At 42.8% G+C, this 17,945-nt stretch overlaps 1 protein-coding gene across 2 annotated transcripts in view; it reads right to left on the reverse strand.

Annotated features, from left to right (window-relative positions):
- Positions 1 to 314: 314 nt before the first annotated feature.
- Positions 315 to 17,945, reverse strand: part of RRBP1 (ribosome binding protein 1) — a 90,999-nt gene continuing 73,368 nt past the window's right edge. Inside the window, exons 14-23 of one of the 2 annotated variants that reach the window (XM_040429663.1) lie at positions 16,435 to 16,524; positions 13,087 to 13,176; positions 12,635 to 12,727; positions 12,024 to 12,095; positions 10,955 to 11,050; positions 10,767 to 10,850; positions 10,550 to 10,612; positions 9,484 to 9,552; positions 9,142 to 9,231; positions 315 to 785 (exon numbers count right to left, since the gene is read on the reverse strand). In XM_040429663.1, the coding sequence (XP_040285597.1) occupies positions 747 to 785; positions 9,142 to 9,231; positions 9,484 to 9,552; positions 10,550 to 10,612; positions 10,767 to 10,850; positions 10,955 to 11,050; positions 12,024 to 12,095; positions 12,635 to 12,727; positions 13,087 to 13,176; positions 16,435 to 16,524 (786 nt within the window). In that variant the 3' untranslated portion in view covers positions 315 to 746. Of the gene's footprint in view, positions 786 to 9,141; positions 9,238 to 9,471; positions 9,553 to 10,549; positions 10,613 to 10,766; positions 10,851 to 10,954; positions 11,051 to 12,023; positions 12,096 to 12,634; positions 12,728 to 13,086; positions 13,177 to 16,434; positions 16,525 to 17,945 lie in introns of both variants that reach the window. The other variant, XM_040429662.1, reaches the window with a different exon arrangement.

The following is a 17,945-nucleotide window of genomic DNA, read 5'->3' on the forward strand; positions in this document are numbered from 1 at the left end:
TCTGTGGCAAAACTGCATCAAATCTGCACAAAAAAAAACGCTGTTAGAAATTGTGTTTTTTTTTTTGTGTGTGGTTTTGGTGCCGAAATAAGTGCATGGAAATTTGTGTGGATCTTCTGCATGTTCACCCGCACCCGTGTGCAGGTGCCCCAACTCAGATATGCCATACATGTCTAGAAGGGAATACCTTGTTACATTTCTGTGGCAGTGATAATGTTTTTTATATATATATATATATATATATATATATATATATTTGTTCACACATAATATGATATCTGTTGAAAATAAAATTAAAGACAGCAGAGAAATGGTTTTCATGGCTACATCAATATTTTTTAATGTCATTTCAGCAACCATCAAGTCAAGTGATTTTATACTGGAGACCAGTTACAATATGGCATTCTCATCCTTTTTCCTGCCCTTTGCATCCATACATTGTTCATTCAGAAATATAAACAATAAAGAAATTGCACTGATTCATGTACAGAGTACAGACTGTCCCTTTCTGTAGGCCAACCGACGGATTTAGTCCACTGGTGTGGAAGGCAGAGGCGAAGATATGGCGGTACTGACACGGTCAGTGGTTTCATAGTGGAATGTTTCTTCTTCAGATTAACACATGGATATCATCTTAACTAATACATTTTGAAGTATTTTGGCTCACTGAAATATTATTATTTGAATTTCAAGAAAGGAATGTTTAAGGCATTTTGGTAAAAATAGAAAAAAAAAAATATATAGGATCAAACGGATGTTCCATCAGTGCTGCCGGAATCCTGTTCCTAGAAAAAGAAATGAAAACTGTAAGAAGCACAAAGGGTTAAACAAACCATTCAACACAGTATATTTCTTGTTCTGCCACAAGCCACCCGGGGCTATTCAGGGTATAGAAAATCCCTTTAAGTAACCAATGGAAATAGAGCGGTCCATAGGTTTACACCACCACCAGTTGCGCTCACATGCTGTAGCCGCAGTGTAGTTTTGCTGCGGAAAACCGTGGCAAAAAATGCTCCGCAGCTGCAACGTGTCAACACAGCCTTGGACAGAGAGCACGGTTCCTGGAGGACGTCGCATTACACCATTTGAATTATTTCAATGGACAGCATGTAATACTTTATTTGCTCTGTGGTGGCGCTGCAGGGAAATCTAGCACTTGATGTCAGGTTACCCAGCAGATTACAGCTGATGCTTGGGGGGGTCCCACTAGTGGCAGAAAGATCACATTGCTCTAGTATCTTTGGGATGCTTGGAGCAGGCTCCCAGCCTGGATCCAGACATATGTAAAAACTCCACACTTTATACAGGGAGTGCAGAATTATTAGGCAAGTTCTATTTTTGAGGATTAATTTTATTATTGAACAACAACCATGTTCTCAATGAACTCAAAAAACTCATTAATATCAAAGCTGAATATTTTTGGAAGTAGTTTTTAGTTTGTTTTTAGTTTTAGCTATTTTAGGGGGATATCTGTGTGTGCAGGTGACTATTACTGTGCATAATTATTAGGCAACTTAACAAAAAACAAATATATACCCATTTCAATTATTTATTTTTACCAGTGAAACCAATATAACATCTCAACATTCACAAATATACATTTCTGACATTCAAAAACAAAACAAAAACAAATCAGTGACCAATATAGCCACCTTTCTTTGCAAGGACACTCAAAAGCCTGCCATCCATGGATTCTGTCAGTGTTTTGATCTGTTCACCATCAACATTGCGTGCAGCAGCAACCACAGCCTCCCAGACACTGTTCAGAGAGGTGTACTGTTTTCCCTCCTTGTAAATCTCACATTTGATGATGGACCACAGGTTCTCAATGGGGTTCAGATCAGGTGAACAAGGAGGCCATGTCATTAGATTTTCTTCTTTTATACCCTTTCTTGCCAGCCACGATGTGGAGTACTTGGACGCGTGTGATGGAGCATTGTCCTGCATGAAAATCATGTTTTTCTTGAAGGATGCAGACTTCTTCCTGTACCACTGCTTGAAGAAGGTGTCTTCCAGAAACTGGCAGTAGGACTGGGAGTTGAGCTTGACTCCATCCTCAACCCGAAAAGGCCCCACAAGCTCATCTTTGATGATACCAGCCCAAACCAGTACTCCACCTCCACCTTGCTGGCGTCTGAGTCGGACTGGAGCTCTCTGCCCTTTACCAATCCAGCCACGGGTCCATCCATCTGGCCCATCAAGACTCACTCTCATTTCATCAGTCCATAAAACCTTAGAAAAATCAGTCTTGAGATATTTCTAGGCCCAGTCTTGACGTTTCAGCTTGTGTGTCTTGTTCAGTGGTGGTCGTCTTTCAGCCTTTCTTACCTTGGCCATGTCTCTGAGTATTGCACACCTTGTGCTTTTGGGCACTCCAGTGATGTTGCAGCTCTGAAATATGGCCAAACTGGTGGCAAGTGGCATCTTGGCAGCTGCACGCTTGACTTTTCTCAGTTCATGGGCAGTTATTTTGCGCCTTGGTTTTTCCACACGCTTCTTGCGACCCTGTTGACTATTTTGAATGAAACGCTTGATTGTTCGATGATCACGCTTCAGAAGCTTTGCAATTTTAAGAGTGCTGCATCCCTCTGCAAGATATCTTACTATTTTTGACTTTTCTGAGCCTGTCAAGTCCTTCTTTTGACCCATTTTGCCAAAGGAAAGGAAGTTACCTAATAATTATGCACACCTAATATAGGGTGTTGGTGTCATTAGAGCACACCCCTTCTCATTACAGAGATGCACATCACCTAATATGCTTAATTGGTAGTAGGCTTTCGAGCCTATACAGCTTGAAGTAACACAACATGCATAAAGAGGATGATGTGGTCAAAATACTCATTTGCCTAATAATTCTGCACGCAGTGTATATCCATAATGGATGCAAGCACTTTGATTCATTAGATTACAGTCTAAAGGCCAAAAACATTTACCCAATTGAGGATTGTCCCATGTGTCTATGACTAGAAGAATTTGTGTTACACTTTGGCGAGGGCATGCTTTTCACATCATGGATATCCACTGGAGGCTATATACTTCTATTAGCGTATTATCATGATACCATTGCAAAAGAAGATAACTACTTTAAATGGGGTTGTCCAGTTTTGGGGGCCTTTCTGCCAACCCCCACCACCACCACCACCACCTAGCCGGATGTGCGGAGGGAAGAATGCTTAAAGGGGTTTTCCAAGACTTTAACACTGATAACTGGTTATCAGGATCTGATCGGTTGGGGTCCAACACCCAGGACCCCTGCCGACCAGTTATTCAAAAGGCAGCGACGCTCACAGTAGCGCCATGACCTTCTCTCAGCTTTTTCTAGGACAGTGAGGACACATTCATCAGTCACTTGGCCTAGACGTAGCTCAGCCCTATTGAAGTGAATGGGGCTGCAATACCAAGCACAGCCATTATGTGATGTACAGTGCTGTGCTTGCGTGCTCACAGGGGCACCAGTGCCTTCTCAAACAGCTGATTAGTGGGGGTCCTTGGTGTCAGACCCCCCCCCCCCCCCCCCACCAATCAGATACTGATGATCTATCCTGAGGATAGTTCATCAGTTATAAAGTCTTTGAAAACCCTTTTAACTGCTCCCCCACCACTGGGTTCTGCGTTCTTTCAATCCCCTGCCGCCATTAACATGCTTCGATCCCCGCCATCAAACTGGTTTGACGAGGGTCAAGTGTGCCGCTGCAGCTGTGTCCCCCATGCATCGCCTCATGGACCTATTTACCTGCTAACTGCCTCTGTATGCTTCCCACCGCAGGTCCAGAAATTTTGGTCTGGCAGAAAGATCCCAAAGCTGGACAATCCCTTTAATGGCTTTTCTCTTTTTAATTATTATTATTATTAAATTCAGTTTGAGAATATAGAAGCAGTAATACGTTGGCTTGTTTTTTTGGTTACGTTCACACACCTCAAATATGTTGCAGAAATTTACTCAACTGAAAATCTGCTCCACACATCTGAATGAGGTTGTTTCTGCAAAATGTGCATTGAGTTCCTCAGATGAATGAGACAGTCGCAGAGAATTCTGCAGCAAATCTGCCAATTGTGAACATACCTTTAGGGCATCTGCCCATAGGGGTCTGGAACAGCAATAGATTTTCTTACAAGATTAGTCTCCCATATTTCTGCTCACATTTTTGGGGGCAATTGATTCTTAAATGGTATGTGCATTTACAAAAGCTTCATAGTCGTTCCATTGTACTCATCAATACTTGCACTGAACTGCTTGGTGTTCCTCCAAAAGTTAAAGGGGCTGTATGCGTTTTTGTTTTTATTCCACCACCCCAGTCAGCAGTACATGTGAAGAGAAACATGGTTACCTGCTCCCTGCTGCTTGGTTTCGGCTCCCGTCTGTCAACATCCATACAGACGGGGTCACATGATTTGCTGCAGCCAATGACTGGCCTTGTCGCTTGGAGTCACCACTGGGTCATGTTCACTTGGAGTCACTGTTGAGGCCAGTCATTGGCTGTAACGATGCATGTGACCCCATTGGGAAGTGGATGCTGGGAGCTGGCAGTATGTTTCTCTCCACAGGTCCCGTTGGCAGGTGGGGGAGGGGGGAAGAGGAGAAAAAAAAAATTCCAGACAACCCCTTTAATCCAGCACTGACAGTTAACTCATTGATGCTGAAAGGTTCCAGAAGGGACAGAGGAGGGAGTGTTTTTACAGAGAGACATTAGTGATTTTAGTCGGTTTAAAAGGGTTTTCCGAGATTTTACAACTGATGACCTATCCTCAAGATAGGTCATCAGTATCTGATTGGTGGGGGTCCGATGCCCAGAAACCCCGCTGTTCAGCCGTTTGAGAAGGCATTGCCACTGCCTTCTCCGTGCTCACCAAGCACAGCGCCGTACATTGTATAGTGCAGGGATGCTCAACCTGCGGCCCTCCAGCTGTTGTAAAACTACAACTCCCCTTACAACTGCTGTAGGCTGTCCAGGAATGATGGAAGTTGTAGTTTTGTAACAGCTGGAGGGCCGCAGGTTGAGCATTCCTGGTATAGAGGCTGCGCTTGTTATTTCGGCTCAGGCCCTTTAACTTCTATGGGGCTGAGCTGCGCCTAGGCCACGTGACCAATGAACGTGTCATCACTGGTCTAGGGAAAGCAGCAAGAAAGCTGCGGCACTACTGTGAGTGCAGCTGCCTTCTCAAACAGCTGATCGGCAGAGGTCCCAGTTGTCGGATTTCCACTTATCAGATACTGATGACCTATCCAGAGGAAAGGTCATCAGTATTAACATCTCAGAAAACCTCTTTTAAGGATGAAATTGACAGAAGGGAGGATGAGAATAGAGAGTTAGTACCGTTAACTGTAGTCTGTTGTGCAGCAGTTTATTGTGTTCCTGTTCCTTAGTTAGTTGTTCCTGAGATGCCTTCAAGAGCTGTAACAGTTTGTTAGCTGCTTGACCTAAATCCCGTGTTAGTTTTTTTTCCTTGTCAAGCCTTTCCTACAATATTTCCAGTAGAAGCACAATGTTAGTCACATCCAGACACGTTGTGAGGACATACTGTACATGTGCCCTGCACTGCGCTGCTATTTGCATATAGTTTGCCTTTGAGCACCAAGCTAATACATTTCATAATCCGCAGAACAGGATGAGCAACTTTGGTACCAGTCCTACCTTGTTTCAATGTTAAATTTAGCCTTCTGACACCCATGGGAAGGCTAAATTTTGTTCTCAGGGAGATAAACTGCTCCTCCCCATGCCTATTCCCAATGAACCAAGCCAAATCTAAGCTGGTATGACACTTGTCTTACAGAAAAGTGGTGCTACACTTTTTACCTAGGCCAGTCTTTAGTGAATGTGCCCCAAAGGGTTATTAAAAGCAGAATCATGCTTTAAAACGCTTGTCACATTTTTACTGAAGTGATTGTTGATCTTTAAGATAGGCAAGACGAACTCCCAGAGAATTGGCCCCTTTGCATAGGGTCAACTGTGTAGGCAATTATCGAGAACGTACTAGTCTTTCCCAATAATTACTGGTCATGAGTGGAGCTGAGCGCTGGATTTACATGTGATCGCTCATCCCCATACAGATTCATTGTCTCTGGTGATTTAGGAAGTCTCCGCTGTAAACAGGAGCGCAGGTAATCTGCTCACTGGTGGACTAGATGTACGTATTAATTAGTAGAACAAAGAGTTAAGGACGGCTCACCTCCGATTTAAGATGGCCAGGTGCACCAAACAGGTGTTGTACCCAATCACCAAAGAACAATAGTAATAAAAATAGAATGGGCACTCATATATCCAGTTCACAAGATAGGCAAAGCGACTCAAACAATATATTAATAATATGTCAATTTATTAGTTTATTTAGGACAGTATAAAAGCGGATGGGTAGCGATAATATTATAACCATACGCAATAGATAGTAAGACCTAAACCATAGCTGTATCCCCAATACAGAATATTTAAAACTCACATAAAATATATATTAAAAAGGCAATTCATCCACTGTTATAGCTAATAGAAACTGGAAAACCGGTCCGGCATATATGAAAAACCAATATAATTCTGTTATCTAGAATAGTGGTGCAGCAGATATATCTCCAGAATATATAATTGAATAAATAAATGGACAATAAACGTGTGAATATCAAAATTAGTAGTGATAGTGCATGGTATAAAACATTAACATATAGTGCATATAGTGAAATACCTGTAGAATAAATATATTAAATAAATAAATATATAAGTGTACAATTAATTAGTGAATATATATATAATAAATCTCTGGAGAATCAACATTAATAAATAACTTGTTGCATCCCACTGATAGTTTTATTCCTAGAAAACAGTCTTTTGCTGTTGGAGCATATAGCCTGGAAATCGGCTTGGTCCGCGCAATTTACCAGGAGTATAGTAGATTTCAACAGAGTCAGCCGCAACAATTGTGGCAAGATAATTTGAGAGGTAATATAAATGTATCCACAGTAATGTGCCGATGATTGTGCAACAGCACCAGATTACTCACGTACAGTCCTGCTCTCACCGTGGCGTCCCACGTGGTAGAGATCCGGGGTGAACTTGTCTTTCAGTAGCGCAATCAAAATCTGCTAGGTTTGTCTACTAGCAGTGGTATGTCCACCCGACTGTGGACGGGAGTGCTTCGTTGTAACACACTGCAGAGCTGTGTCAGGTTTCTCTGATTAGAATGGGTGTTCCACCTGTCTGGGTCAGTACTGGTGGTGAGGATCTCACCCGTCAATCAGTATAGTGCATCCAGAAAAACCCGCCGTTCAGTTGCTCCTGGAAACCGCAATAGAGTTGTCCTTTAGAAAGCGCTTTCTCAGTCCAATATATAATAGGAATTAAAGCTGGTATTTCATCAGGTCCAGTTGTTCCTCACCAGACGCGTTTCGAAGGCTAGCTGCCTTCTTCCTCAGTGGCTAATTTGGATCTCAAATTAGCCACTGAGGAAGAAGGCAGCTAGCCTTCGAAACGCGTCTGGTGAGGAACAACTGGACCTGATGAAATACCAGCTTTAATTCCTATTATATATTGGACTGAGAAAGCGCTTTCTAAAGGACAACTCTATTGCGGTTTCCAGGAGCAACTGAACTGCGGGTTTTTCTGGATGCACTATACTGATTGACGGGTGAGATCCTCACCACCAGTACTGACCCAGACAGGTGGAACACCCATTCTAATCAGAGAAACCTGACACAGCTCTGCAGTGTGTTACAACGAAGCACTCCCGTCCACAGTCGGGTGGACATACCACTGCTAGTAGACAAACCTAGCAGATTTTGATTGCGCTACTGAAAGACAAGTTCACCCCGGATCTCTACCACGTGGGACGCCACGGTGAGAGCAGGACTGTACGTGAGTAATCTGGTGCTGTTGCACAATCATCGGCACATTACTGTGGATACATTTATATTACCTCTCAAATTATCTTGCCACAATTGTTGCGGCTGACTCTGTTGAAATCTACTATACTCCTGGTAAATTGCGCGGACCAAGCCGATTTCCAGGCTATATGCTCCAACAGCAAAAGACTGTTTTCTAGGAATAAAACTATCAGTGGGATGCAACAAGTTATTTATTAATGTTGATTCTCCAGAGATTTATTATATATATTCACTAATTAATTGTACACTTATATATTTATTTATTTAATATATTTATTCTACAGGTATTTCACTATATGCACTATATGTTAATGTTTTATACCATGCACTATCACTACTAATTTTGATATTCACACGTTTATTGTCCATTTATTTATTCAATTATATATTCTGGAGATATATCTGCTGCACCACTATTCTAGATAACAGAATTATATTGGTTTTTCATATATGCCGGACCGGTTTTCCAGTTTCTATTAGCTATAACAGTGGATGAATTGCCTTTTTAATATATATTTTATGTGAGTTTTAAATATTCTGTATTGGGGATACAGCTATGGTTTAGGTCTTACTATCTATTGCGTATGGTTATAATATTATCGCTACCCATCCGCTTTTATACTGTCCTAAATAAACTAATAAATTGACATATTATTAATATATTGTTTGAGTCGCTTTGCCTATCTTGTGAACTGGATATATGAGTGCCCATTCTATTTTTATTACTAGATGTACGTATTGTCTATGCAGTCTTACGATTCAGCTTGTGGTAGAACGTCATAGAGAAACTGACTTCTGGTTCACAAATAAGACACTGTGGGATTCAGCGAGTCTTGACTGCAGGTTATATACATCAGTCGCCTTACTAACTGACCAAAGGATACATTTCAGTAGCTGTTCAAAAGGTGCTACCAGTACAAACCAGCAATCTCACATAATAAGCTTGGTACAGGTAAATCTCATCTCAAATTCCAGCCTTTGAGCTATCTACAGTGGATCGAGCCTTTTGATGGGTTAAACCAGCTACCCATGCAAATGCAGATATATATTTAGAAGGCAGCAAGGACGTCATCTGCTTCAGGATTCATATAACAGGACACCAGTAATCCCTGGTTTGCAGCAGGCAGTATACTGGTTGACCACACAAAGCGGCTTCTCCTGTGGCTTGCTGACCGGTATCTACACACCAAGAATTAGTATCTATGAATTGATTCATGTTCAGTTAGATCTCTACACAACTACAGAAACATGGATTAAAGTGTTACCATCCAGACCTTCAGCTGCTGGGCTTCCTCTGTGCCAGTTAAGATCTCTTCTGCAGATTTTAGTTTCTCCAACTCCTGTTGCAAGCTGTACACAGATTTCTGTTCAATGAGAATTTATGAAACAAGTTACAATTTGGTTCAGCTACCACTTTAACATAAGCTCTTTGTAACCACATGGTCCACTGTTCTGGATCACTAGAGTACATCCCTACCATGAAATCTAGAACTTTGGTTGTATGTAATACCAGGACACTACATGCCCCAGTTCAATTTGTGAGGAGTCACAGTATAATACCATACAACGCCTCACATAAAAAGAGACACCACACTTAAGGGATACAGTATATTCACCTCTTCCAGCTGGTCGGACATATTCTGCTCTTCATGCTGGTCATCCAGACTTGACTGTGGAACCTTCAGCTGGGAAACAAGTATTTAAATGTATTATTCTAAGGCATATGTCTGAGTTTTTAAAACAATATTGCCAAACTTCTATTCGTTTGGAAGGGATTATCACCTATCCACAGGATCGCTGGGGCTGCACCTCTGGGACCCCCATGATTACCCAAACAGGGTCCCGCATCTCTGCCCTGGAGCAGGTTGAATAGATCTCTGCCACTCCATTTAAAGTTTATGGGACTGTACAGTGTTTGGGTACCTCTTTCAGTTCCACAGACATCGAATTGAGCGACAGGAAACGTTTAACCACTGATCCATTCAAACTCCTCAAAGCCCTCATTGTAGTGGGTCCCCAACAACCATCCTCTTACCACCCATCAGTGAATCCATTTGCCCTAATAAGGCATATGAACAGGGGTCATCTTACATGAATATTCCCACCTTGGACATTTATGGCAAATACAAAGGACATGCCATAAATTTCTGACAGCCGTGGATCCCACCTCTAGAACCCACACCTGGGTGGAGAACAATATGCCCTATTAAAAATAAATATGGGTATTCCCTCTCTTGCCACCTGTCCTATACAAAAAAACGAGATTTCATCGTAAAAGGGTCCTCCATTTATTTATATCCTCAGGATAGGCCATCATTACCTGATCGCCAACACCCCACATCCAAGCCAATCATCTGTTCGCGAGGATAGGTCAGTCAACCCCTTTAATGGGCGAGTGGGGAGTACAAGTGGAGAAGTATGGAGGGTGGTGCACCCCAAAAAACAATTTTAGCTTGTTTTACACTACAGATTGATAAAAACCTAGTCTCTAGGTTAACATCTAAATTTATATATTAGGGAACAATGTCATCAGTCTATACCTTATCCTCACCCATAAAATGGTGGAGGGAAGAGAAGTAGGCAAGGCAGAATGAATAGGGAATAGTGCCTATGTGGTGCTTCCCCCAATGTGGGGCAGTGAAGATATTCGGAAGGTTCTTTAGTCCACTAGGGTTTACTAACCTTTTGATCTGAGCCATGAGAGTCATGTACATGATTCTGCATTTCACTTAACTGCTGCCTGAGCTGGAAGATAAAGGAGATCCAGTCTAAGGAGTTGTGGAAGAACCCATGAAGATGAGATGCCATGACAAGTATGGAAGCCACACAGTACAGAGTGACCCGTACTAGCCATGGAAATACAATATACAGCAGCTATAGAGGTCATCAGGACTATTACCAGAGAAAGCTCTTTGCTCTGTTTTCTGGCTTCTGCTTTTGTAGATTCCATCTGTTCCTGTGACTCCAACAAAAGCTGCTGCAACTATAGTGGTGGCAATACAAGAAAAGTAATGTTTCCAGCAATACACAACCAAGACTTCTAGTTTCTATGTATGTGTTGGGTAATAGTAGATATAGGATACATACACTCTCCACCTCTTCAGAGTACGTCTGACACTCTGTGCTGGATGTATTCATCTGGGTTTCCAGCTGGGCCTCCATAAGGGCAATGCATTCCTTCAACTGAAAGACATAAACTGCCCGTTACCTGAAGTAACGCTAACGTTTCTGCCCCTAAGAAGGAAAATTCTAAACGAGTATTACTAGGAACCCCTTGATGGTCTTGTACTCTTGGGCCTACGTTTTGTCAACTCTAGGTGAAGCTTGGCTGCTCCGCATGAAAACAGATTTTTGTGTAGGGAGATCTAATGACCAAACCGCTGGCCTGTAAAAAGATTTTTCAATGACCTAGCAACCACCAGAAGCCACAAAGTAGTCAAAAATTGCCTGTGCCCGTAAGCTTTATACAGCGTACGTTTTAGAGTAAATGAAAAAAAAAAAAGCTGACTGTGAAGACTGGTGTTGGATTTCCAAAAAGAAGGAGATCTAGAGAGAAGAGCAAGGGAGGTTCTGAGGGTCAGCCATGGGATTTTTTTTTATATGTAGTGGATTACTGTACTTACACTATGCAATGCAAGAGGCTTAAGGGGTTGTCCAGGATTTTACTAAAATCTGATCCGCGGGTATCCAACCAACTGCACCCCTACTATTCAGCTGTTCCAGCTAGCTCCGACACCAGAACTACACAACTCCGTCCATTGTGTAGTGGACGATGATGACAACGGCAGCTCTGCTTCAATTCACTTCAATGAGAGCAGTGAAGCAGTAATCAGCTCTGTTCACTACACAATGCTGTGTATTGCAGCACTGGACTTACTGTGGAACAGATGATCGGAAAGGTTGCTGCTACCAATCAGCTATCCTGACGACAGGCCATCAATAGTAAAATCCTGGACATCCCCTTTAAGACATTATCTATAATGAGTCTGTACAGCAGTATAGAGAAACCATAAGACCTCATTACACAACAAAGCATACATACAAACAACAGACGCCATATACAAATACTGCAGTCATGGAGGGAAAATATGCAAAGCGGTTGTGAGACCACCTCCAGAGCTGAGGGTTTCACGTCTGCACCAATGATCAGTCATACCTGGTCAGCACTCTGGACTTCTAATTTCAGTCTTTCCACAGACTCTTCTAAAGATTTCAATTGAAGTTGTGACTATAATAATAATAATTAAAAAAAATATATCTGTTTTAATGATCATTTATGTTTCGGTCAACACAACCAATTGGAAATAAACAGAGGTACGAGGCAGGTTGTTACCACATGAGGCCCATTGAAGGATAAGGAGGCAATATATATCGGACCACAGCTGATATGCAGCACATCTGTCATCTTGGAATAGGGGTGCATTCACATGACCGTGTTTTGCAGTCTGCAAATTGCAAAACGCATGACGCACAGGGCCAGCCCTATGATAGACAAGCTTATTCTTGTCCCCAATTGCAGACAAGAATAGGACATGCTCTTTGTTTTTTTATGGAGCCGCAGAACGGAAGTACGGATGAAAAAGATGGTCGTGTACAGGTTCAGCCCTGTGGCCGGGCCGAATCTGTACAAGGTTTGGCCCAAATCTGTACAAGGTTCGGCCCAGCCTCAGGGGCTGCATGCAGATTACAGCTAATTGCCGGGCTGCACCGGTACTTGCCATTGTTTTATACGCCATGCCGCCCCATGTCCCGACATACGGTACTCACCGTCTTGTGCACCTCCTCAGATGCTTCCAATTTGGCTTTCCACACCTGTTCCTCCTCTTCAACACTCTTTTGAAGATCTTTCAGCATTCTTTCCTATCATTATGGAGACACAGCAATCATTAGAGCACATAGAATACACAGTATCACAGTACATACATTGTGAGAGCCACCAGATCTACTACTATTAAATGCCCAAAAAAATGGCTTTGTCACTAATGGGGGATCCTGATCCCCATGTCAAATTCCTTAGGTACCAGAGTTGCTATTGACCGCAGCATCTAAGGGAATTTATGTCGGTGGCTATCTACAACCTTGGCTCTTCGTGTGTATATTACACCATCACGGTGCCACAGTAACCACATGGGGCAGGAAGAGGAGAGTATTAGTATGCTAAAGCCATTCAACATTTGTATGATCATAAATAGTGACCGTAATGATAAAACACAACTTACCGTTTCAGCAAGGATAGTCCTATATTGTTCACATTCTGCCTGCAATGAGGCCTGTGCTTCTTCTGCTTCCTTTAATTTAAGTGATGACTCCTGCAGATAAAAAGTTATGATAAAAATTAAATATTTGTCATTGCTTGCGATTAGAATAATCAACTCTATATATTAGGCCCCTTTCACACTGGCGTTTTGGCTTTCCGTTTGTGAGATCCGTCATGGGCTCTCACAAGCGGTCCAAAACGGATCAGTTTTGCCCTAATGCATTCTGAATGGAAAAGGATCCGCTCAGAATGCATTAGTTTGCCTCCGTTCAGTCACCATTCAGCTCTGGAAGCGGACACCAAAACACTGCCTGCAGCGTTTTGCTGGCCGCCTGACGAAGCGGAGCCAAACATCATTGAAAGTCAATGGGAGACGGATCCGTTTTCTATTGTGCCAGATTGTGTCGGAGAAAACGGATCCGTCCTGGCACACAATGTAAGTCAATGGGGACGGATCCATTTTCTCTGACACAATAGAAAACGGATCCGTCTCCCATTGACTTTCAATGGTGTTCAAGACGGATCCGTCATGGCTATAGAAGACATAATACAACCTGATCCGTTCATGATGGATGCATGCGGTTGTATTATTGTAACGGAAGCATTTTTGCAGATCCATGACGGATCCGCAAAAAACGCTAGTGTGAAAGTAGCCAAAACTTTACTGAGAGTTATAATAGTAATTGGAAATTCTATGCAAAAGGCGCCACCTGCTGTTTGAACAGTAGATAGGTCTTCAATAGGGACCTGTAACATCTCCTGACTGTTCTGTTTCAGTAACTACTTGCATTCCCTATGTAATAACAATTCTAGCACATATATTATTATAACTGTATGTTGTTCCTCTATTATTCCAACTAGAATATTGCTAGCAATCTGCAATAAAGGTCCAGATAGGTGTTACTAGCTGACGGGTGTCCCTGCACAAGCTGATGATATCCAATCAGTGCTGTCATTGTCACATTAACCACCAGTTGGATCTTCTTTGTAGAATGCTGACAATTTATTCATAAACATCCAGTATGAGTAACAGAGGAAAGGCACAACAGAGTTATATGAACAGATGCTCCAGAACTGTTGTTATTACATGGAGGATGCAGGTAGTTACTAGAAGAGACCTGTCACGGGAGGCGACAGGTCCTCTTCAAGTGGTTGTCCGATTGAGCAACCCTGAGTCACGTTACTTCCGCAGCTGGGAGCCACTGCCATTGGTCATGGGTGCAACCAAAAAGTGTGAAAATGATCCAATGCATCACAAATATAAAAATATACAATATGGCTTCAGTAAAAATATAGTACCCTTTTATGTCTGCAGCATCTCTGCAGAGCTATGCGTCTCCACGGTTACAGACTACAAAGAACCCCTGTGTAGTCTGATCCTGCAGTCATACTTCCATCTGTCATATATTTCTTGCTAACATAAATTTGGTATGTTACCAAGAACTATGAGCAGAGAGATTACTATGTGACTATGGGTCAGGCTTGGGTTTGTTTATAGCGTGTTACCTCGGAGACACATAGGCCTGCATAGGAGCTGTACACACAAAACAGGAAACTTTAAAAGGGTTTCTGTCACCCCACAAAACTCATTATTTTTTTTTTGGATAGTTATATTCCTTATAGCGCGATATAGGAGAATATAATAGTCTTACTTTCATGCGGCCGACGTCTTCTCTTTCGGTGATGTCATCGGCGCAGGCGCACTGAGGGAGTGCTGAGGAGACGAGCCTCCTCATCTCAGAGCGCTTGCGCCGAATGACCAGAGGCGCGCGATTTTTGAAATACTGACAGGGCCGGCCGGAGGAGGAGATCACGGCTGGCCCTGTCAATCAACAAGAGGAGGGGGCGGATTTCTGCTGCGGCTACCAGCAAGTAGACGCCCTACTTGCTGGTAGAGCTCTGATTTGCATATTATAAAACTTCGTTTTCTAAAGAATCGGCCGCATGAAAGTAAGTAAGACTATTATATTCTCCTATATCGCGCTATAAGGAATATAACTATCCAAAAAAAAAAAAAAAAAAAGTTTTGTGGGGTGACAGAAACCCTTTAAAGGGAACCTGTCACCGGGATTTTGTGTATAGAGCTGAGGACATGGGTTGCTAGATGGCCGCTAGCACATCCGCAATACGCAGTCCCCATAGCTCTGTGTGCTTTTATTGTGTAAAAAAACCCGATTTGATACATATGCAAATTAACCTGAGATGAGTCCTGTACGTGAGAGGAGTCAGGGACAGGACTCATCTCAGGTTAATTTGCATATGTATCAAATCGGTTTGGGGCTCTTTTGGATCACTATTCTGGTATTTATGTAATTTTCGATTTATCATATTGCTCATTTTATTGTCCATGTACATTGTATTTTTTGCACTTTGCACTTTAACTCATGTACTGTATTTGGCTCCAATATCTTGTTCACATCTTTTGGTGAGGTCATTGTCATATGTACTCCATCTGGGTATTTATCAATTATCTAGTATCTCCTTGACCAGGCATCCTCAACCTGCGGCCCTCCAGCTATTGCAAAACTACAACTCCCAGCATGCCCGAACAGCCTACAGGTATCAGCCTACAGCAGGGCATTGTGGGAGTTGTAGTTTTTCAACAGCTGGAGGGCCACAGTTTGAGGATGCCTGTCCTTGACCTTTCCATGAATTGTTTTTACATGTCGTCCATTTTGTGATCCTTTCCCACCCTGTGTGTCTCTCGTCCACCCATGTATTGTTTTTCATTGTATTTTTATCAGATTTTCCCCTTTTTTGGGGAACCATAATAAAGCCAACTATAGAGAGTGTAACAAAATGGACTTGCATCCCCTTTGTAAAATATCAGATTATGCAATTAAAGGGAACCTGTCATCAACCTTATGCTGCCCATAACCAACAGCAGAATAAAGTAGAGACCGGTGAGTTGATTTCAGCGGTCGGTCATTCATAAGTTAAAAGTAAATGGTTGCCGAAAACCAACATCACAATCATTGCAGACTGGGCCTGGAAAAGAGTCACGGCCACCTGAGAAGAGTCATGGTTATGGATAATAGTCAGCAGATGGGCGGGAGATCAGGAGATTATGTATAACTCTGACTCTTCTCAAGTAGATTTGACTCTTTTCAAGGCCCGGGCTGCAATGATTATGATGCTGGTTCTCGGCAACCACTTCCTTTTAGCTCATGAGTGACACACCGCTGAAATCAGCATTTCTGTCACCATTTTATGCTGCCCTCAGTGAGATCAGCATAAAGTTGATGACAGGTTCACTTTAGGTTTCTAGCAGCATCTGCCGTATATCTACAGCAGCAAGTAAAATACTTACTGAAGAATCTGTCTGGTCTGAAGGCTGGCTCAGCTGTTTAAGTATATCTGAGGATTTTTCTCTGAATTCCTGAAGCCATTCACTGTATAACTGGAAAGGAAGGAATGACAACCCCGTCAATCACTGTCACAGCATTCCCGGCTCTTAAAGGGGTATTCTCATCTTAGACAATGGGGGCATATCGCTAGGATATGCCCCCATTGTCCGATAGGTGCGGTTCCCACCGCTGGGACCCGCACCTATATCGAGAACGGAGCGGGAAGCGCTGTAGCTGGAGGACCCCAGATTTCCCGGGGTCCATCCACCACCAAGCGCTAATTCCTGCCTCTCCTATAGAAGTGAATAGGAGCGTGCCACGCATGCGCTGTCCATGCTCCCATTCATTTCTTTGGGGCAGACAGCAATAGCCGAGCCAGCGCTCGGCTATTTTCCGCGGCCCCATAGAAATGAATGGAGGACGGCTGCGCATGCGCAGTGCGCTCTCCTTCACTTTCGGGGCTCTGTTGTCGATATTAAAGAAGTACAACACATATAAAGTGTTTCACATTTCATAAGAAGAAAAAGTGATCAGAACCAAGCAGAGAATCTCTAACTGTATTCACTGTTCTGATGCATCTAAATAGCAGGAAATACCGGACCATTTGAACAATTATTGCTCTGAACTGAGTAATAAAACCGGTGTGGATTTTCCGCTCACAAATCCAAAGCGATTAGCAGTCACGTAAATAATATTTTAAGAAAGGTCATTCACATGCAGCAGAAAATTTCCATGCAGATGTTGACCTGCAGGGTGGATTTTTAATTCCATAGGAAGTCAGTTTTGGTCTTGGATTGCTCCTGGATTTTCCCCATTGAATTTAATGGGAAAGTTAAAATCCGCAACAAAACCCAAATGTTACAGATTTTACTGCGGATTACTGGTGGATCTACCGCACTGTCCACTGGTGCTGATAAAACTTAAAGGCTCCTATAATGCCCCCCCCCCCCCCCCAATGCCCAGGACCCTCATATAGATTACTTACCCCGCTCGCCAGCATCACGTGATGCTAGGGAGATGCAGCGCTGGCCGTGCGGGGATCAGGAACGAAACCGGTGCCAGTGAGTGGGGTAACGTATAATCTAAATAAGGGGCCCAGGCATTGGGGGGAAGGTCATTATAGGGGTTGGTGACCAAAAAAAATTTATATGCCATAGAAGCACATCAAAGGTTTTGAGCGGTGAGGGTGGAGTGCTGAGACCCCCATCTATCGCTAAAAGAAGGAGAGAGAAGGGCTCACACTCACATAGCTCACTCTCCTCACTTCAGGAGTCAGAATCGAGACAGGCCCATAGACTTTCTATCAAGCCCATCTCCTATGTGCTCTATGAGACTTCTTATCTCATATATATGCTGCTTATCATATATTATATACACATACACACACACATACCAAACCACTGGGGATCCTTAAAAAAAAATTACATCATGAGAGCACCAGGGGATTAATAAACAAGAATACTGGGGGTTTTCA

The sequence above is a fragment of the Bufo bufo genome, chromosome 4 (genome assembly GCF_905171765.1).
Source record: "Bufo bufo chromosome 4, aBufBuf1.1, whole genome shotgun sequence".
Lineage (NCBI taxonomy): Eukaryota > Metazoa > Chordata > Amphibia > Anura > Bufonidae > Bufo > Bufo bufo.